The following is a 23042-nucleotide window of genomic DNA, read 5'->3' on the forward strand; positions in this document are numbered from 1 at the left end:
GTCCAACACCTTTTGACTCTTGCATTTTCTCCATCTACACCAGGATGGATTGAATTGGTATGTTTTGTGTGCTTACTGTGTGTTTGTTTTATAAAAAGCTGAAACATTGGAGATTTTCCTTTATATTTATCATTTTTTCAGGAGAAAAAAATCCCAAACAACCCTGAATTCTTTGTCTTTGAACGATTACATAAAAGATTTATGACATATCTTCTACCCAGAAGGCTATCTCACTTTTTCTAATGATGGGGGTACTTAAAACAGAAATGAAAGAAACAGATGGGTTATAAAGAAGCAGAAAGGAATTAGCTTTAGATTTTATCAAAAGGTAAACTCTTGAATAATGTATCCTTCCATTATTTTCTAAATAAAGGTATGAAATGTCCTTAATTGATAGATATATGGAATAATTTGTGTAAGGAAAAGATAGAAATTTATGTGGCATTATTTTCCATTGAAGGGATTCAAAGAGATGAGAAAAAACTAGAGGTTCTATTTTTTCTCCTTGAAAGCATAGCTGTAAGGAAGAAATAGGCAGACTCTACATGACACTCTGAACAGACAACATATGCTGTAATACACAGAGGCTAAAATCCTTATTATATTTATGAAAAAAATTAATAAGAAATACTAAAATGTTTTCACTGCAGTAGACTGACCCAGCAAACAAGTGAACCTCCCTAATTCTCCTACAAATTTCATTTATTTAAAGCTTCTGAGATTTTATTATGAAATAATTTATCCCCCAGGACCTCTCAGATTCTCAGGTTCAGTGTGCAATATCAAATAAGTGAGCATAATGAATCCTGGTAATGCTAATTATGCAAAACCTGGGTGCTGCTAGGCTTCACAGGTTTTTAGTTTTTATGAACTTGGACCTATGGAGCCAATTCAACTTGTCTGTATATTTATATATCAGTGCCAAAATGAGCATAGGGTGCAAGACATTGCAATAAAACTAACTAAAAGAAAACTAAACCCCAAGCATTTTATATACATTTGAAATAAACATTAAAATATGTTTACAATTTAAGGTAACAGCTGAATTGAGATGCCTCAAAAATCACTTGAAAGATGATACCATTGGCAAGAGGAAAACCAGATTATAAGTGGAACAGGATTTGGGAATATTGGTAGTGATTAATTATGAGCTGGCATCAATATCATCCACAGAGAGTATCAAAATTTCCAACAGCAGACAATCCATGCCAGTGCTCCCTAACTTTTTAAAGCTAACTATATATATATATAGTTATATAGACCTCCTGGAAAGGGTATCAAATGGCAGATGAATAGAGAAAACATTTCCCCTTAATTGCAAGTTGTGAGATCAAGGATTAGGAAAACATATGTGCAAGGAGAGGGTAGTGGGATTCTTGAGGTTTATTAGCTAAAAATTTTTAAATTAAAGACTATTATGACTGTTCCTGGTTTGATGGCTGATGTTCTAGCTAGTTCTGACAGGATATATTGCTATATACTGGTGTATCTCAAACATACAGCATGCAAACTAGCTTTGATTACTGTCTTTGGGTTTTTTACCTGTATAGCACAAATACCTTAAGAGTCCACTGCTATAAGAAGAGAATTGCCCTACCATTAACTGAGTGGGCTAAGCAAAATTGAGTGGTACCAAGGAAACTTACCTGAAAATATAGTAAAATTGTGCCTTTGGCTAGTTAGACCAGTGCAGAGCCCACAGGAAACAAATGGAGAGCAGGTTCAAAACCTGGGGTCTCTGAGACAAAAACTGACAAGTTTGAATGTCTTTAACTTCAGAACATTTTAAATTTCCTAACTCAGTTTAGAAATCTGCAGTATGGAACTGGTATGTGAAAAGGCAGGAAAATAGTTTGATCAGTCTGTAGAGATGAAACAATTCAGTAAAGAGATTGTGTCAAAGGATGGATAAATAAATATATTGCCATGAAGTTAAAGTGGCTAAATGCCACACTTCAGTCACTATGCAAACACTGATGTATGACTATGCACAGCAGTTTTCAAAGCACCTGGTTTGACACCCAGAGCACCTGGGACATATTCTTTGTCCTGGCTGAGCTGAGAGATGGAAGAAGAAAGATGGACACAAGGAGAGCCACAAGGCCCGCTGCAGCATGGACATGCACTGACCATGTTTCCTCCATATCTACATGGAGCTAGAGATGAAATCCAGAATCCCTTTGCCACAGAAAAGTACAACAGGGAATGTACACCAGTGTTGTTTTCGAGAGGCTAACATTGCTGGAGTGAATAGTTTTCTCTGCAGCTCATCTTTCTCTCATGGAAATGAAGCTCGATAGACAGCAGAGTGATGGGTTCCTAAGCAGTCCTAGATGGCCAGTAACCACTTTTATAAAACCTTGGAAAATCACAACATTTCCCTGTGCTTTTGTGTTTCTTTGCTTGTCTTGCCTGTCTGGAATGGCAAGTTTTAACGTGATTAAAGTAGAGATTATCTCTTGATCTGTGTGTGTAATATTAGAGCTCCATGCTGGAGTTTCCAAAGTTCTCATCCAGGGCCGCTAGGTGCTGCTGTAATATGAGTAATTAAAATAATAACCATTATTAAGGAAATTGTGTATATTCTTTCTATGGACTGTTTCAAAGAGTCTGAAAGTCAGAGAAAAAATCTTATTCTAAACCTGCCCATTTTTTGAACAATAAGAACCAAAAGACCCCATGATTCACTTCACTAGTATTCAAAAATTTTCCCCTTAACTTTTGATGCTTTGCAGAAAAATGCTGCAAACACATTCCACCTTTAAAAAATGCACTGAACAAATGCACTTTTTTTTCTATTTCATTTCCATTTTTAAACCTAGTTTCAGCAGTTTGCTATTATGCAAGTTCAACTAAATCACTATACTCCAAAATCCTTGCCAGCTACACAATTATGCACCTTATTTATATATTATTTGAATGTGAGCAGTAAGGCAAAGACCTCAGCATGGGAGAACATGACTTGGATTGCAAATGATTCAATAAATACATGGTGATTTTACTGAGGCTCAGATTTTGTGTCTGTCACTTTCACAGTATTCTAAGGAGGTTTCATCTTATTAAATGTAGTTGACTAGCCATAAACACAGTAAAAGATTAATAAGACTCCATATGAATCACAGTCACTAAATGCTTCTTGTCTGAGAGTATTAAAAAGTCTTTAGACAGCTGCCAGCTATAGCTCAGAGAGCTATATGACTAAAAGGCTATTTCTGAAAGTCTTGGAGTCAGTTCATCTAACTGGACTTCACAGTGGACAGTCCAAAAGGCTATTTATATTTAAAAACAATTTGGCAAGTGTTGTTCATCAAACCAGTTTTCCAGACACAAAGACTCCACTTAATAATTTATTCTTGGATTTACTGCCCTTAAAATGAAACTAAATGAAATTATTTGGATCCTCTGAAGAACAGGTCTGATAAGGCAATTCTGGATTAATTAGAAGTGATGAAGTTTTGTTGTCAGGTTATCTCAAAATCCAAAGTTAGCATAGAAACAAAACTAAAAACATTAAGCATGTGTGGAAAATAAGTATCAGGAACCTGTATGAGAATTAGGACTTTATGGTAAAAATGTGACAGAATATTAATATTTTATAAAAATCCTTATAAAAAGCATTTTAGGAAGGTGGAGTGGTGCCAACACAAACTAAAAATATATTTTATTCTTACCATTTGAGACTGGCTCCGTGGACAGCCATTGATATCTTCAACCTTTTCATTTGCTAAACAAAAACAGTGAGGGGAAAAGCAAAAGTAAACAATGAGATAAAACTTTCCTTTCCAACCCCTTGTCAAAAAAAAAAAAAAAAAAAAGAAGAAGAAGAAAACTCAAACCCAAAAACCTAAAAATCAAAACAGGAGAAAAAAAAAAAACCTGAAGAAAAGCAGAAAGGCACAGCAATAAAATGCAGAGGGTTTTGTTGACAGAGAGCTCCTTCCTAAGTAAAGCTCAGTCGTACAGTAACAACACTCTTGTTAGCAGCAGTTGCTTCCATATGCCAAATCATGCAAAGGGGGAAGTGCGAAGGAGGTCGCTGCTAATTCTTCAGCCCCTGCAAAATAACTGCTGACATGAAATCTTCCACAATTGTCTTTGCAGGGTCAGGATACAGTTTCAAGGCATCCCAGAAAGTATGAGCCACTCCAACTAACAAAATGCACACATGGGAGACATATGGTTTAATGGAGCATTCATTTCTGACAATTCAAAGTGTGTAAGATACAGTTCTGGCCATTTAAAGTATGGTTAAACAGCAACTTCCAAACATGCTCACATAAACATATTTTTTAATTAAGACAAGGATGAACCACACAAATATCAGAGACATATGGACCCAGTCAAATTGTATTATTCAGGGTTCATCTTATTGTTAAATACATTCAGCCTGAATTATACATTTCCCCATGCAAGGAGTCAGCTCGTAGTGCTTCCCTCAGCCCTGGTCTTACCAATGATCTGGATGATTTCTGCTAGCAGAACTCCATCTGCAATGTCCTGTTGCAAATCCTTGATCAACCGCTTGTGGCCAGATTTTGCTAGGTAGTGGTTAGCCCAGTCGGTGTAAATCTGCAGAGCAGAGCGGGAGGGCAAGGGGAAGAAGGGGAAGAGAGGAAAAAAGACAATGAAAAATCTTAAAACAAATGTTGGCTTACATAGCAGAACTATTCTGGAACACATTTCCATGTAAGAAGTCAGCACCAAGGGAAACAATTTTAATGTGTTTTTTGACTTTTTTTTTTCCCCCTAACGGTCATGCCCCTCCCCCTCTGTTTTATTTTAGCTTCGAATGATTCAGGCTGTTTCATGAGGGTTCAAACTTGCTGTGACCAAGCAAAATTCCCCTTATGACTGTAAAGGAAACTCCTGTCGTAAATCAATCACATCTACCAAAATTCCACCTCCCACCACATTTCTACCTCCACGCATGCCCCGCCAGCAAGGCTCATACTCTGGGGCTGCCTAAGAGAAAGTGATAGAGGGGACACGTGCCTGTGTTTGAGTAAAGATTAATCAGGGTGTCACTGGTGTTCCTGTGCCTGGTGATGCCCCTGTAACACTTTATGCAGTAACCACTATGTCCCACTGCCCAGGGACAGCTGGTTTGTCCCCCTGCCTACAGTTCAAAGTGCTCTAACCTGCACAGAGGAGACTGAGAGCACCTGATGCACAGTAGTCTTATCACTGGAATTAGAGTACATAAATTCTGGAAATATGCTGTGCCCTTTCTTTGCCTGAAGAGGAGGGAGAAACAGTGAGACTGAGCAGCACCAAAAACATAGCAACAGGCAGCACTGAAATGGCTGTTGTCAACAAAAGGCTGAGAAGGACCAGCTGAATTTCATCCTCCAAAATAAGGGAGGAGAGGGGCATGAAGAGAGAGGTTGAAGCCATTTCATAAGGTGTGTACACAGAGCATTTGGTAACACCTACAGCACACACACGAGCAGAACCAAGTTTACTTTGGGTGGGAAAGGAGGGACACCTTCTCCTCTACAATGAAGGAGGAGTGCACCCCAAGAGCTCCTCACACCTTACTGGGGTGTCCCAGCACGCAGAGAGCTCACAGAAGTGGAGGTTGGCAGGGGTTATCACACAACAGGAGGGTATCTGTGGACTTTGGCAGCCAGCCCTGGCTCCCTTTTGCAGGGTGTCTGTGACCTCTTTCCTCACTCCAGAAAACAGGACTTGTACAGAACCTCCCAAACCTCCCACTGCCGTGGGATGATTCCACTAAGAGAAAGCACATATGTATGACAGCACCACCGTGTGAGTAAATATAATAACTGAGAGTCCTTCTCTGCTGAGAATATTGTTTGAAAATGTTGAAACTGCGCCTTTTTAATAAAAAAAAAAGCTTACTTTATAAACATTCTTTTATTTAACCTCATAGACCCTTGGGAGAGGAAGGGGTCAGAATCCCATTTTGTGAAAAGAAAAACAAGAGGCCAAAACCATTAACTACTTGCTTATTTCATCAAGAAAATCTGTGGCAGAGCCAGAGTGGGAAAACAGATGCATTTCCCAGTCCAGAGCCTAACCCAGAGACCCATCATCTGCTTTCCACCCCACAAAAGTATCACCACTTAGTCCATGCTCACCTGCTAAGGACTCCTTTGCTAGGTGAGTAGCTTTGCCACAGATTTTCCCACTCTTTATTAAAATAGAATAAAATCGAACTTATTTGGTGTACTCTATTTCTTCCCATATTCTTGCAAGTGGCTCACCAGTTGATTTGTCATAACTTTCTTGACAGCTTTAGAACTTTAAGTAACTCTGTGGAATTAAACTGTGGAAGTGGATTCAGCACTCCCCCAGTCAATGGGATTGCTGCTGCTAAATGAGGCCCTTAATCTCCCTGCTACACCCAGAAATCCACTTGAATCTCCTGTATTTTCACTGACTGAAATCAGTGTTTTCACTGATGGATATTTTTTTCCCTATTAGAGCTGAGTAACACAAAAGGCTCCATTAAAATGTGGGGTTTTTTTAAACCAAACTGTAGCTAAGAAAGTGTTTCTTCAACTGTATAATCATATGGAGGGAATGTGGGGTCTCTATAAAGATTGTATGAACACATATTTAAAACAATATGAAACCATGATGATAAAAAACACATACCACACCCATAGCATCATATATTCCCTACGACTAGTATTTCAACTTCAGTCATACTTCTAAAGTAATGTTTCAAAAATACTCTCTATTAATATAAGCAGAACTATATTCTGTATTCCAATGAAACTGATACACTGGAACATACAAAATTTAATACCACTAGTATTATTTTAGGTCAGTTTCATATTACAAATGAAAATACCAGGCATTTCCTTTTTCATTTGTCACACCCTCACATAATTGGGTGTATCAGTCCTAATTCTGACTACAATTTGAACTATCCTCCCACTAAGCAGACAAGGAAATTTCAGTACAGCAGCTGCTTTGCAAGTGTCTAGTATTCAAAGAATGGACTTCACTGATCCATCCATCCCTTTCATAATTTTGTTTTTTCATTAATTTAAAAGTGATAAGCATAAAGAATGCAAACAGTATTTTTTAAGCAAAGGCTGACTATGCACATCATACCAAAATTCTGATGGTCAGCATTTGATAGACATGCAATGGTACAGAAAAAGTACTGGGAGAAGCCAGTTTTAAAAGAGGAGTTTTTTCATTTCAGATGTATTAATAAAAAGTCAAGAAGACAAAGATTTATTGATGGAGCAAACCAACACCCAGTTAGCAGTGGAATGTCACGTTTTATCTCCTCTCTTTCTGTAGGAAATACCACTTGCTTCTGTTTCCCCCCAGTTCCCCATAGGATGCCTTTCTCATTCATCTCATTCTTCTGGGACCCAATTGGTCAGGAGTCTTGTAAAAAATGAAAGGCATGTAGATAGATGCGTGAAATTAGAAGAATGTACACGTGCCACTATAATCTTTTTACATTAAATTCTGTCATGTAAATGTAATGAGGAATAGAGACTGTCCCCTCCACAGTTTTCAAGCATCAATGCACCTCGTAAGTTTTATCTTTAAATCCTTGGGAAAATATAAAGCTCCAGTGTGCTTCATCATTCACAATACTGAGTTATCACTCAGAAGACCAAAAATCAGTAACTTCATGAAAGCCTGCTGTTTATGAGTGCTCCCCTTCCACTGGGTGCAGAGCAGCTCTAAGGAGGAGCTGTGCATGCTCTCCCTCTTCTGAGAGCTAGCAATAGATAATGACATCGTGCATTAATTATGCAGCAATGTTTCCTCAAAATCCTCTTATCTCAGATTTTTCTGTAATGAGGCTGTTTCAGAGAGAAACCCAGACAGGAGTGCTGTTGCAACACTTCCTCCCCTCTCCACTGCTCCAGTAACCCTGAGCCACAGCCACACACTGGGCCGGGCTGCTGCCTTACTCATTTCCTCCCCAAGCTTCCTCAACTGCTTGTCATGCTCCCCTTCAACAGAGCAGAGGAAACAAACCCCCTAAATATAGTTATGAACTTCACCTCAATACTTCACACCTAGCTACAAGGAGCTGCTTGGCAGGATCCATAATCATGGATGTGAAGCAAAACACTTTGTAATGTGGTAGCTTAATGAAGTGAGAGAGAGAGAGGATCTCACAGGTTACTATCTTTTCAGAAAATGTTTAATCATAAGCCATGTAAGGTACATCAGGCAGTGATATAAAGCATCTTCTTTAAAACTGATGCAGAAATGTTACTGCCCACTATTAATGCCAAGTGGGAAATGTCAGATGGGTTTCAGAAATGCAGTCAGCCTAATGCAATAATAATGCATGACACTTCATCAGTGTCTCACTAGATCAGCTCAACATGCTTTCCAGGCATAAATGAGATCACTCCTTCTATTTATTATTTCTGTAGATGTGAGGAAACTGAGGCATAGAGGCTGTTTTTTGATGTGGCTCACTCAAGGGCAAACAGCTAGGACTACATCCCAGATATTCTGAGTTGAAAATAATTCCTTCTGTGAGCTTTTATATCAGATACTTTTAGAAAAATACTTGGTGGGAAAATGAATATTCCAAGAATTTGGATCCTTCCTAATTTTTTTAAAATTTTTGTTTGTTTGTTTGTTTGTTACAGAATATAGAATCTCAGCTCTTAAAATGGTCTCCTGTTGCTATTGAGAAGATGTCTTTCCATATGCCTCTGTCACTCCCTTATGTGCCAGTGTTGCTGCTCAGGGAGAACAGCAGTTGCTGCCCATTGAGGTACACTGAGACCCTGACAGACTTCAATGCCATTTAGGGGCATAGGTTAATTTTCAAAAATATTTAAATATTTTTTTCACTAAATGAAAAAGATATGTGGAATGAACAGACAGAATCCAGTTCTCATCACTTGTTCTTTAAAATATTCTGCAGGAGACAAATGTATCCTCACTCATTAGCGTGGCAGACGTGAAATGCTGTTCTCCAATGCTCACTATCATAAGCACCTTTAGGGTGGGGAGGCTTTTTAAGAAATCCATTTCCCAAAAGGACTCTGTAGGCAAGAGCAAGCTTCTCACACATTTTTCTTTAGTGTTTCTTTTGTGGCAAACAACAGTTGGACAAATGGAAAAAAAAATCTATTAAAAAAAAAAAAAAAGAGTTGCTAGCACTAGTTGCAATATTTCACAGAGGTACACAATGCAACTTCCCAGCAGGCAAAGAGTCCGTCTTTCATTCCATGTTTGGATTATATCAAAATATTCTTAATTTATTTTTTTTTTCTTTATGAAAAATAGAGTAAAGGAAAATGAAACTATTAAATAGTCCCAAGACTAGAATTTTAACAGTCAGCCAAAATGGAAATATGGCACGGTTAACTTAATAAAAGGGTTATGTGACTTCTAGTGTAATGTTTTCACTCTACTTAAAATGTTGCCATTGGAAACAACTGATAGTTGATAGCACTTAAATTTTTTCACCCATGGACACTTTTTCAAATTGCCCTTGAAAAAGAAGAGATTGATGAGTTGCTTCTGTTGTTCTCCAGCATATTACAAAACGGGCTGTAAATGCTGTATATCTATTTCCTGGGAGGTTTTCAGTGTGTGGCCTACCCTGGATGCTGAATACCCAAAAGAGCCTGCATAGCAATCCCAGAGTCCCTGTGAAGAGGATTTGCCAGAGGAGAGGGCATGACCACAACTTTATTTTGACTTAGCTAATAAATTGTGAGTAGCAAAGCACGTGTTGGGGTGTCCCTGAAGCAGTCTGTATTTATAAAGAGAACCTGGGCAACACATTGATTTGTGTTAGATTAGGGTGAGGAAATCAGATTGCAGAGATGCCTTTCTCCTTCCCACTGCCTACACATTAAGGAAAGTCAACTGGAAGGCAGCATCTGACCTTTTCTTATTTAAGGTTACACCTCTTGGATGCAGAAGAACAATTTATTAGTTTCAGTCCTCCACTTTGCAAGTAAAAAGACTAACTTTGAAAACAATGGTTCAAATTTAGACTGCCATAGGGGACAGTTCAACCATTCAATTTATGTCTTGATTTATTTGGCTATAGAAAATATTCTGCAATTCATTTGCTATGGAGTAAGTCTAGGGTCTGGGGGTGGCACTTTTTGTAACATTAAGCAAATTACATGAGAAAAAAAAATATTTACGCAATTGAAAATATATAGCCGGAAAATGAAACTAGAATGACTTAATTTATAGGCAAGATGGAAGCCAATGAAATTTATTTGACAAAATGAAATGAGTATTAAATGGCATTCCACAAACCCTGTTTCTGAAACCCACTGAGCAAATGAGAACAATTATGAGTTAAGGAATAGAAACCACTTAGAGGGATACATGCCAATTAACCAAAATGTCAGAATCCCTGTAGTATAATTCTATTTTGTAAATAGCAGCATGTATCCATCAACACTACTCAGCAGTTTACAGATAAAAACACAATTAAACCAAACTCCACTAATCCCAGCTAAGAAAATTAGTAGAAACAATACTCTTCAACAATCACTGGCAAGCCTTAGATAACTTACCCAACTTTAAGGGGGCTGTTTTATATTTCCAAGTTCCACTTGCAGCTTGTGATCAAATCACTGAAGTAACATTAGTACTGGCTTACTGTGCTCCCTTTCTACTCATTTCTTACCAAACCCCAACTCAGAATTAATTTAACACGTATGTTTGAGGCCAATACTCACCAATGGCACAGGAGCAATATTTTGATGCTTCTGTGCCAGATGGGAGGTAACAGTATAAGCTTCTTTGAATGTATATTTGTGTGTGTGTATGTGTGTGTGTGTGTGTGTGTGTGTATGTGTGTATTTGGTGTAAGATTCACTGAGTAATTTGTATATTGACCCAGATAAAAATCCAGTACTTTATAGAATAAATTCACTTGTTCATACTTTGAAAAGAATCCTACTGATATGCTTTACAGTTTAATAATTTTGTTTTATTTACTGACTTCAGTCTTGTGCAATAGCAATAAAATGCCACTGGAAGGAGCCAGATCTTCATCCTGCAGCTGCAGGAACCCTGAACAGGCAGCTGCTTCTCTCTACAGGCTTGAGCTGTGAGGATGTGGTACTCGTCAAGGGAGCAACAGCACCACACTTATTAACACTGGCCTCAAGCTTCCTGAATTATCAGGAGATATTAAGTGCCTATCACGTATTATTAAGCGCCACCCACACAAAGCAGTCCTCCAAAGCAGTCGACCTTGAGACTGTCTATTATAAATACGCCATATATTTCTTCATAAAACTTTGGAACTATTTCTTAGATATAGATATGCATATAGATAGATACATACATATGTGTGTGTATATATATATGTAGTCTTTAAAGTGCATTTCAGCATCCTTTCGGTGAAAGTACAATAAAATACTGGGTCTATTATTCAATGCAGCTTGTTCATAAAACATTGATTTAAACTAATATCTCAGATAATTTTATTACAGTAAGGAAGACAGGATTACCCAGTGGGCATAGGTGTTACACCTAGAGACACCACTAAGGTGTCAACATTTTAGTTCAGATAAGCAGTGTGGTTCTAAAAGCAGTGTTCTATCACTTGGGCCCTCTCAAAAATCCCCTTCATAAAAAAAAAAAGAAAAAAAAAGAAAAAATATGTGCTTCAAGAAAGCTATGCTTCTAGGTTTTTTTTTTGGCATCCAGGTTAACAGAGACTCCATTTGAGTCAATCTGAGGTCTCATATATGCCTTGTCACTGCCAAGGTAAGTTTCATGACTTGCATTTACTTTATTAAAGAAACCCACAGTAGGCAGAGTTAAGTTTCCTGTAAAGAGAAAAACTAACTGAATTGGAACAGGTTTCCTTTATGGCTCACCAGTATAACACCACAGATGAATGGAAAAGACTTCTACAATCTGAGTAGAAGGCATGAAATAATTTTGAGAACAAAAACACTATTGCTTTGTTGGTTCTTTCTTTCTTCACAAGCAAAAAGCCACTCTTCCTAACAAACACCATTTCTGGATGAACACCTGCCTCTACAAATCAGCAATGGGGCTCCTCACATGGAGCTGAGAAGATTCCACTGTGAAGCTACTCCAGATTTTCCATCAAAGCTCATTTTAAAGATTTATAACTTGGACAGGGAGATTCTTTCCACACTGCAATTTGGCATTAAAGAACTTGGCCCAGTGATCAAAATAACCCTCTTTGCCAGCACTTCTTTTTAAGTGTGGAAAGGCAAATTTCTAATATATAAAAATACAAAAATATTAAGACACACATCTGTTCTCTTGTGAGAAAACAGTAGCAAATAAGGCCATAACTAACTTTAGAGTCTTTAGCACTTTTTGAGGCTTGAAGAGCTAATTCAAATTTTCTAGTTTCTTCTCATGTGGAAAAACAGTTTTACAAATCAATCTAAACAAAATACACTGCTTTATGAGCTACATATTTTATAACAAGCTATTTTAACTCCTGGGTAATATTTTCTGTGCTTTGATGTTTAAAAGTTGTTTTTAATCAACTCTATGATTTCAATATCAACAAATGGTCTTGTACATATTCAGAACACCACTGAGGTGCTATAGGTAACACAATAAGGTTGAGTAAGCTAATGATTTCAAGAGTTGTGATCTGAGGCTGTCATTTATCTCTGTTAAAGGAGGCCTTGGTGGTGAATGTAAGACTTGTAATGGTCTTGTGTGCAACTGCTTTGCCTTTTGCTACCTATCTGAAGCTTAGGAAATTATGCTTACACATTACAGCCTATACTTATACCTCTTCAGCTCAAGAAATGCAGTGATTTGAGGACTTCAAAGACTAAAAAAATGCAGCTTGGTACAATTGGGATGCTACTCCAGGACACTTCCTTTTTTTTTCCTTTGATCAGCATTGAAAGCACTGCCCACAATAAATACCTACCCATTCTAATTATAATAATACTTAAATTTACAATCATTCAGTGCAATTAACTTTATGTATGAAGTAAATTCTATCTGTCAATATTCTTAAACAATGAAGTAATCTTATCACAGTTATGACAATGGAAGACTTCTCATCTCAAATGGGAATCAATGTTCTAATCTTTTGCATTTCTTAATGAAAGATGTGTCTCATGTACATCTTCTGTAACACAACCAGCTATGAAGGATCCTACAAAGGAAAGAAAAAGATTCTGGATTCCTACTAAAAATGGCCTTAACACCCTCCTTTCTATCATAAAAGGTGTCTAAGTGCCTCTAGTGAATGCTTTGGCTACACATCACATGAGAAGAGGCAGTGTCACAGAGGGATGACCTTAGGATGTTGGGGTTTTCATTCACTATTCAATCTGCCATCTCCCATGTATACATTCTTCCAGATTTTTATTCTCCTACATCCTTCTATAGGACCACAGCACCACCCAAAATAGCCCCAAAGATACATGATCCGTGACTCAAAGCTTTTCACCCATAATTTACCTCCGAAGACAATGCAACTCCTTTCTTTTATGAGAAAAATGGTGCTTTAGTGTTTGATGTTTGTTCTCTGGGTCCTCATGCCTGCCTGTACATAAGGCCCTCTTCCTCAGGGGACTGCTTTCCACATCTGCAACTCTTCATTCACTGTCCTATAGTTTCTTTTAAAATACACATTCTGGTGATACCATGTCTCCTGGATGACAGACAAAAAATGAAGGATAAGAATTGACTAACTCACTTTAAAGGGCCACTGCCTGTAAATTTAATTAAATCCATATCTTCTACCTCCCACACAATCACCCCTTGGGACTAAAGGCTTCTGTAAAGGATTAGGAAGAGGATACTCTCATCGTGGCCACACCACTATAGAGAAAAGAATTCAAGATTTGGGAAGTTGTGAGCAGGAAGCAGATGAGGAAGAAAGGGACTCACTGAAAACACAAACAAATAACTCTGCTGGCTAGAGATTATAGCATTTATTTTGGACAGAGGCGATTGTGCTCCAGCCATTCCTTCCAAGAACCTTTTTGTATTTTGTCCTACTAATGTAAGTAAGAAACAGAAATAATCACGTAAAAGAAGCCTCATATCTCCTCTCATATGAGTCCCTAATGCAGCTGCCTTCCACCTTGTGTCCCATCCCACATCAGGTTCAGTTGTTTCCTTGGACTGTGGTGCTGCATGGCACTAATGGCACCAGTAGCTCTCTCCTCAGGTAGCTCTGAGAAGGCTGGCACTCCAGGACAGCCCACACAGCTGTTCAACCATTCACAGGGATCTGGAGTATTACTCTGAGGACTCCTGTTGACACCCCTCCATTTAGTCTACTTTTCTCAACAAGAAAAAATGAGTTTTTTTCCTGACCTTTCCCATTAACCTCCTAAATCCCTGATAACATAAGAAAAAAGATAAATTACACATGCAGGCTTTTTCTTAGTTTTTTTTTTCTCGTTTTTTTTGTTTGTTTGTTTGCTTTGGTTTAATTTGGTTTTGGCTTTTTTTTAAAGGAAATACTTATTGCTGGTGAATAATAAATATTTCACTCTGAAACACTGGCAAGGGTTATTTTTTCCCTAGCTCTAAATTTTGTTAAAGTAGGCAGGTGCTTATTTCACCTGCCCTTTCAATAAACCTTGCTGGCAAGGTATTTGACTTTGTGAAGCCAACTCAGCTTCTGAGCATTCTCAGAGGTACAATTTCATGTCTGTACAGATCCTTAATGTAAAAACCTGGAATGGCTATGGACGGAACATGAGTACTGCCAAAATTGACAGCTGCTGAGTGGGAGTTCTGAGGATGAGAATGATGGATACAGACACCTAAAATGCAAGTGAGATAGGTCATAGGAACATAAATTCTTTGGGGGAGTAGAGGAGATCATATTTCAGGAATTACTGTACAAAGGATAGCCTTTGTTAAAAGTCCAACCATTTCCTACATTATTTAGTGCATAAGTATGCCTTACAACAAGTTTTTCTTTAAATACTTATAGTTGCTCTTGAAGGTCCTTGATAACAGAGGATTGTGGTTTTTTAATAGCACTTGTTGGATATCTCTCATTTTGATGTAAATGTAAGGACAAATGCTTTGGAAAAACATAAAGAACCCTAATGCTTTTTCTTTTTTTTTTTTTCTTTTTTTTTTTTTAGAAAAAAGTTATACATTTGGAAACTTGGAGTGGAAAGTGAAGTTTGAAATTTTATGAAACTGGTATATCTCTCAAGTTGGTCAGTCCCACAGAGAGACTTCTCAACCATTGCACCAGATGGCTTTGTTCTCACCTTCCCTGGACAGTTTAAAATTACTTCACTATCAGGAATAAAATCCCATACTTACACTGATGCTTTATTTTATGTTACTGTCATTATCTTGTTACAGGTTATAATGGTATTGGCATTATCTGCCTAATAATTATTCTTGAGTAACAGCAGTAAAACTCTTTTAAGTATCAAGCTCTGACCTGGAGTCTGCTGAACTACTTAAGTTTCGTCTCTGTCTCTTTGACCAAAAAAAGATGTTCCATACATTAATGAAGAATGAAAGGGGGAAAATGGATTCTCTAGTCTGTGGTTTTACAGTACAAAAAATCCCATCTCAGCTAGATAGATTAAATGTGCCTCACCATAATTTATCTTTATATATATATAAAACTAATATTATACTATTTATATATATATAAATGTATTGCGTAGATGAATTTACTGCATTCCTTCAACTTCTAATCCACATAAGAATTCTCTTATAAGCAAATGTTCATGCCACAGTGCAAAATAAGTGACTTTGTTACATGTCAAGCAAGCTTGCAGGATTTGAATCCCCAAGGAGCACTCTCAAATGCGAATACCACAGTAAAAGATGTATTTTAGCATACAAATGATAAAGTGTCTTGTATTGTAAGCCATTAAAAAATACTATATCCTAAAAATGGTATTTAAAATGCCCACAGCGATATTCAGTGGTATGACACATTTCTGTAAATAATTACTTTAAGAACAATGTATTTCAATTAACTGTGTTAGCACTCTCCAAATCCCAATCACACAACAGCCCCAGTGATACAGAGGGCATGAGACAAATGCTTTGATTGTGCAGAAGCATAATCAGCTTTGAAATGATGCTCAACCAACAGTCTGCCCATAGAGTAGGGAACCCATCTGAATGTTCCTGATGTGAAGCAAGGGTTATTTAAGAATGATAGCATGCACATGTATCTGCATATTGCCCATTCTTTGCAAAACAAAATTCACAAGTTTATTGGGCATTCTAGTTGACATGACAGGCTCACCCATGTCCTTCAGCAGTTACAAGGTAATTTTTTTTTAAAAAAGCACAAAACCATAAAACTTACTGTGTGCATTTGGATGGATTGACATCAAAGACACAGCAAGAAAGCCAAGAATTAAGAAAATTTCTTAAATCCACAGGTAGATAGTATGGTTATCATCAAATTGTTTTAGCTATACATATTTCAGTCATTGAAAACACACATGAACCAGAGTTCATGAGGAATCTAACAACTACATGGACAGCAAAGCCATGTGATGTGTTTTTGTGTAACAAAAATTAGGGAAGGCACAATGCTGAAGCACAACCTTTAGAGCTGTGCAGATCCTCAGCTATGCACACACCCCTCTAGGTGCCCTTCATGGGAACAGGCAGTGCAAACACCTCAAAGTAGCTGTGGCATGCTCAGTTTCTTACGTTGTTTTTCTAACTGACCAGACCATCACTTGGCATGAGTGAACCTTTTTTGTCCAAATCAGAATTTGCAGGGAAACCCAAACATTTCTTAACAAACTTCATGTATTTATTCACTTGAAGTCAGGAGACAGAACAAAGGCTTAAAGCAACAAACAGGGGCTTTTTTTTCCCACTGCCTGTTTTCAATGTTCCTTGAAAGCATTTCTAAAGTCACTTTAGCCTGTTCTTTGTTCCTGGCTGGAAAGAGCTGGCAACTTTTCTCCTGTCACTGTTACTATGGAAGTTTTAGAGAGCCATGACAGACACAACATGGCTGGTCCATTCTGACCCTGCCCTTGGGCCCTTTGAAGTAGAAATGCTCTCTTAAACCCTGAGGCAGTTTATGTGGATCCAGAAGATGCAGGGCCTCTGTATCCACCTCTCCTGTGTAAGCTGATTGAAAGTGCTCCATCCTTTAAAACAGCAACCTTTCAAAAGTAGTGTGTATCCTATTTTTGTCTTTCTGCACCTACAAGCTCTTACTGATGCTTCTGCTTTCTAGCACATAATTTTTAAGCTTTAAGATGCCCTTTAATCTTACTCTCTACACTCATCTCTGGGAAGAGTAAGTTGCTCTCAGCCTGAAGAAGGGCAAAGATGGAAAGTATTTCCATATAATTACTTCTCTTTTTGCATGAAAGATCATTTTCACCATCATTTCTTGTTATATTCTTGACAGATCTTATATATGGTTCTACCTGGAATCCAGAACTTGAGTGGCTGTCAAAATCTTTGATGGCCTTGAAACATTTTCCTGTAGAACTGTTTTATCTTCCATATAATAATGTAAACTGACTTACAGTAAGCATTTTTTCAACTACTTTTCACAGATGCCTTAAAAACAGTCCACTGATTCATGTAGGTTTGCTATATAACGTGTTGTAAATCACAAAATAAGGAGGGAATTCATACGACATCAAATACTGAGAACTAAGGAGGAAGACAATTGGGAAAGAAGACATCCTTTCATAAAATATTCTTATATTTTTTGTAACTGCTTTTTCCCTTAAGAGATCAGGTTGATATGTTTAAAGTTGTCTTTGTGAAGGTATATCTAAATTAAGAGATATCTGTAAGAGACAGCTAAGCATGGAGCTTTGCTTGAAGCAAAGGTAAATGTAAGGTTCTCAGGGATTCAAATAAATTTGTCAGAATGACTTTGTGAAAATTGTTTTTGTTGAGATTATGAACAAAGAAAAATGAGCTGACTAGAAGAAGCAGAGACAAAACTCAGGGTCAGAAAAATCATTGCAGAAAAAACCCACAGAATCACAGAATAACCTGAATAGTACCAATGTGCAGAATAACTAAACATTTCACGTTAAGATTGTGGCTAAAACAAACCTGGGATATAGGCAAGGAGACTGGCCTGGATTATTTGGGTATTTTACCTTTCAAGATAGAAAGTTGTCCTAAATGAATGTAAGGTAGTAAATGGGATTTAAAATTTTCTCTTTTCTTTTGCCAGGAATAACCTACTAAAATCTGAATTTTTTACTAGCTATTCAAGACAAAGGGCTAGGAATATGCTGCTAAATCTGTTTCCTAGCAGGACACCCAATGTCATGACACCAAGTACAGGCAAGATCTTCACTTTCCTCAAGAACATCCACTGCAGCATATACTAATGCAAAAAATAAATAACATTCCTCTCCTCACAAGGGAGTTAAAACACATTCATCTGTTTTCAGCTGGATATTTTATTACAGTTTCTGGGGTTTGGCCTCTCCCTACCTGTACCACAAGAAAGCGGAAATATCTCCACTAAAGATAACATATAAACAGAACAATTGTTGAATTTACTGTAAGAAGTAGGGCCTGGAGCTAAACAAACAAACAAACCAACCAACCACATCCCCCCTTGGCACTGCTGTGCAAATTGAAGTGTTCATCACAGCTTATTGTAAGCTTATGGTACTAATGAGTATCTGATGCTCTGTCTTGTTTGCAGATCCTTAGAAAGCTGCCTTGTTTCTGTGCTGGATCAATTGCTTCACTAATGCCATTCAAAACTTTGTTCTGCCCTAATCCTTTTTCATGTGGAATTAGGTGGAATGAACTGCTTTCTCTAACATTGTCATCTTTGCCAGGCATCAAAAATCAGTTCAAGGCAGGCAGGAGAAGCCCAGCAGTCCCAGAAGCACAGCAAAACCTGAGAAGGGAGCTGTGGGGACAGGGGGTGGCACTGAGGCCACCGAGTGAGTTGGGGAAAGCAGGATGTGCTGTGACTAACCCTGGTGGAGAAGGAGCATCACATCCCACCCCATGTGAGTCACTCATCCCCCAGCTCAGTGACACAGAGGATGCAGGAGAGCACTAACAGCCGGCATTTACACAGGAAGAGACCTATGGAAAAGCAGGGCTGCATCCAGCAGTGTCACACAGTCCCAGCTCAGTTCTGTGACCTCTGCTGTTCACATGCCTGAGGGGCTCAGAGAAATAAATGCATCAACTAATTGCAACAGAATACAGTGCTGCTGCAAAACTCCTGAGCCTTTCTCATCACTAACAGCACTTGGCACTGCTGGTAAATCTGTGTAGCAACTCTCAGTGATTGATAGTCTCAAATACCATGGCATATTCAAATACAGAAAAATTATATTTTAATTAGTTGTGAGGGAATATGTGATGTACAGGTAATAACAGGTGCATTTGTTATTTTTATTCTCTCAAAATATGATGGAAATCCATAGAACTGAAGCAAAGATTGATCTGAAAATCCTGCTCTAGAAATGCTATTATATTATTTTTATATATTTTTGGGATATATATATATATATATATATATATATATATAAATATATAAATAATATATATATATAGGGATATGTATTTTTGACCCTCACTTAACTTAGACTCATGAAATTGTAATATCACCAAAATACCTGTCAACTAAGGAGGAAAAACAAAAAATGCATTAACCAGGACTGAAAAATTAAATTAAAAATATTATGTGTACATGGGTAAGAAAAGCAACATCTCACCCCACCCACTCCACCAGCTTCACAGTTCAGTAAGAAAACAAAGCAGAACAGGGGGAGGAAACTAGGCCACTATGCCAGGAATGTGTTTTTGATAAAAAAATTAGTCCTGTTTTATACAATGGCTGCATTCAAACACCTCGCAAAGCAGGCCAGACATTGGTTGGAGCAAACTAACAACATTCTGTATGTGCTTTTAGCACACTCTGACTCTCATCCTATCAGCCATTTGTCCCAAAAGCCTCCACACTGCATCAATCAGCTCCTGGCTGGATTTCCTCACACAGCTGAAAGACACATCTCCTTAAGCAGCTGCTGCTGCTACGAAACTCCTGAGCCTTTCTCAGCACTAAGAGCACTTTGCACTGGCAGCAAAACAGCTTTAATTTAAGGGCAGGACCCATGTGGAACCTGTGGAACCATCTGACTGTACTTACCTTGTCCATGCTTTCCCAGGAGCAGCCTGCACCTTTTAAGCACCGAGGTGTATCATTCATTTTAATTGTGCAGAAGTTGAAGGCAAAGGAAAGCCTGAGCCCCAGTGAGAGTAGCTTGCTAGCTCAGCTTAGGCAGCCCCTCTGGTGCACTGAGCTGACAGAATAAGGAGAGGTGCTGGGGAGGGAGCAAAGCAGCAAACAGAGCCTGGGGGAAGCTCACAGCATTTGGGATGTAGTCACATCCTATTTTCAAAGTAAAGCTTCAGGAACCTATGCTAGAATCACTGAAAAAATAACTAACACTGGAGAAAATACATTTGGTGCTGATTACATTATTTCTTTTTTGCCAGCTTATACAGTCTTATATGAGCTTCAAATTCTTTCCTCAGCATATTGTAGTGCAAATCAAGATTTTCAAAATGCTGACAAAAAGAAAATTTCAGTGTTTTGTCTCTGAAACAACAAGTGATAGCCCAAAGTATCTCAGCTTGGTAAGGAGAAGGAAAATTGTTAATGAAACTAACTCCACTTCTAATATGCGAAATGTACACGCAAAAAGAAAAATTACCTCTCTCTCCCAGCAGACTGCCCAATCTCTGCAATTCCACCAGCAAGTCCTTTCACCTGTTACACTCCTCAAATGGCTCTTAGAGCCAGTGCAGCACCACTCATGAAGAGAAATTTCTAGAGAGTTTCAACTACTGCACTGCCCCTGAAATGCATTTCAGAAATAACAGCAGCTGTAATGATTTAAACTATAACACTCCCCCATTGCAGAGAAGCAAAAATATTCTAGAGCAGCTAAACAAAGTGCTGTGTATGTTACTAATTAAAGTACTACAGCATCAGAAATCCTCCTACACTCCAGGATCTTCAATGCAACTCCATAAATAAGGAATAAAAAGCATTTCTTGCTTTAGATAATGTAAGATCCATCTACAAGAGAGGACACTGCAGACTGATAGAAAAAAACATCTTTAGTAGAACACCAGGCACGCCCACTCTGTAAATGCATGTACACTCTAATAATCTGCATCACCCTGGAAATACTCTTGAAGAGTAAACATCCTGTCCCTCAGAGAGTGAATCCTGGCCTCCAGCTGTGATATTTTCATGCTTTGCTGGTGCACAAGTACTAATCTACAGGTCAAGATGTAGAAGTACTGAGTGAGCTCCCTGGGATGGGGTGTCTGCCTTACCAAGGACAGCAGCTTTTGGGCATGCACGGGGCACTAACATGGGTGACTAGAGCAGACACTGCACATCAGCAGTGCACCAAACCCCAGGTTTACTTTAGTCATTACACTCAATGTGTTTTAAGAATCAGGTCATGCAGGCTCAGACAAGACTCTGCAGCTTACTTGGCCTGCAAAGGAGGCAGTTTTCAGTGTTAACGTGATAAATATAAGAAAATGCCAAATGGTTTACATCTTATTTTCTGCACAGTACAAAAAGTCCTCCTCTTGGTCTGTGTTGATCTTGGAATGAGGCTACTTCATACCTATTTTGTTGGAACTTAAGTGTATAACATATTTCTAGTTAAGAGGCTTCCACTTAATTTTTTTTTTCTATTTCTTACCAGAATAATCACTATATATTCTTTAGCACATTGATCTTCTCAAATTATACGTGCAATCTAATTCATGTTTTGCCTCACTTCTTTTGGATTAATTTTTAACTCTATTCAAATGATATTTTGCCCTTTTGAGAAAGACTGTGCAGAGTTCTACAACCATATTACTTATCATTTGAAATTGCACTCTTTAAATTCTCATATTATGTGTGGCTTGGCACGGAAAGTAGTTTAATTACTATTTGAAAATATTGACAGCTGAAGCTAGAACAGGATTTGATTCACATCAGTATGTCATCTAATTAAAAATATATCTTATTTTACAGTCTGTCACCAAAAAGTAACATACTGGAATTTTGCTGAACACTCTATTGATCCAATGCCACAAAGGTAAGGAGGAAAAGAACAACGGCACTCCTTCTTAAACAGTAAGCTTCCTGGAAAAGAAATTTCTGAAGCTATTGCACTCTTAGAAAATCCTCCTCTTCCATAGTAGTGGGGTCATGTCTGTCCCAGATCTAAATGACCAGCAGGTACACCATCCAGAAAATAACCACCACTGAAGCTGTTTATCAAAAACATGAAAAAAAAAAAAAATCAACTATTTCTTTATTAAATTAATTACTAGGATGAATTATTTTGTGAAGACAAGAGTTCAAATTGCCCGGAGAATGGCTGCCTGAACATAACTGCTTCAGAAAGACCTAAATTCTTTCAGAAATTTGTCCTTTAAAGCACCTCCCTTCCCTACAAAGCAGATGTTGGTCCTTGTAGCTCTTCCATAGTTCTGAATTAAGAGACATGCTGTGGCTGGTACTTTTGACTTTCTGCCAATAGACAGAAAACTGTGAAGACTGGATCCTCCTTTTCTCCAGCAGGTAGGAGGTGGGAAGTGGAGCTGGGGCCCTGGGTAATGACATGAGAGAAATGTGTGTAAAGAGCAGAAGAGCATAGGAGTAAGCAAATGCAAAGCAAGAAGAAAAATGAATCACACACTCTTCAGCAAGTGTTAGGCACCAGAAAAGGGCATTTAGAAAACAAAGTAAGAATAGGGCAAAAACTGCGATTTAAATAGACATAAGGGAGCATTTATTTTTCTGCAACTCCACTCCTTTCTTTAAAAGATACAATCCCAGTGGTGTTTTATGCAGAGACAGCTCTGTGAGCTACCCTATTTTTACACTCTTTTGAATCACTACTATCTACATGCAGATCCAAATGAATCCCAGCAGGGGCCTCAAGATCCTCTTGCAAATGCACAGTTTACAAAAGAAAATGTTTGCAATATTCACACAGTGAATGAGGTTGACTGAAAGGCAAATTATTCATGACTTATGTGCAAACATAAATGCAGTAGTCAAAATACTCTGCTGTGTAAAATCAACATCTACCTTTTCT

General features: G+C 38.0%; 1 protein-coding gene across 13 annotated transcripts in view; it reads right to left on the reverse strand.

Annotated features, from left to right (window-relative positions):
• NAV3 (neuron navigator 3) overlaps positions 1 to 23042 on the reverse strand; it is a 504955-nt gene that overhangs the window by 175905 nt on the left and 306008 nt on the right. For all 13 annotated transcript variants that reach the window (XM_086884225.1, XM_086884227.1, XM_086884224.1 and 10 more), the window contains 2 exons: positions 4452 to 4569; positions 3672 to 3724 (listed from right to left, as the gene is read on the reverse strand). In XM_086884225.1, the coding sequence (XP_086740351.1) occupies positions 3672 to 3724; positions 4452 to 4569 (171 nt within the window). The remainder of the gene's footprint in view (positions 1 to 3671; positions 3725 to 4451; positions 4570 to 23042) is intronic.

The sequence above is a fragment of the Cyanistes caeruleus genome, chromosome 4, assembly GCF_971803275.1.
Source record: "Cyanistes caeruleus chromosome 4, bCyaCae1.hap1.1, whole genome shotgun sequence".
Taxonomy (NCBI): domain Eukaryota; kingdom Metazoa; phylum Chordata; class Aves; order Passeriformes; family Paridae; genus Cyanistes; species Cyanistes caeruleus.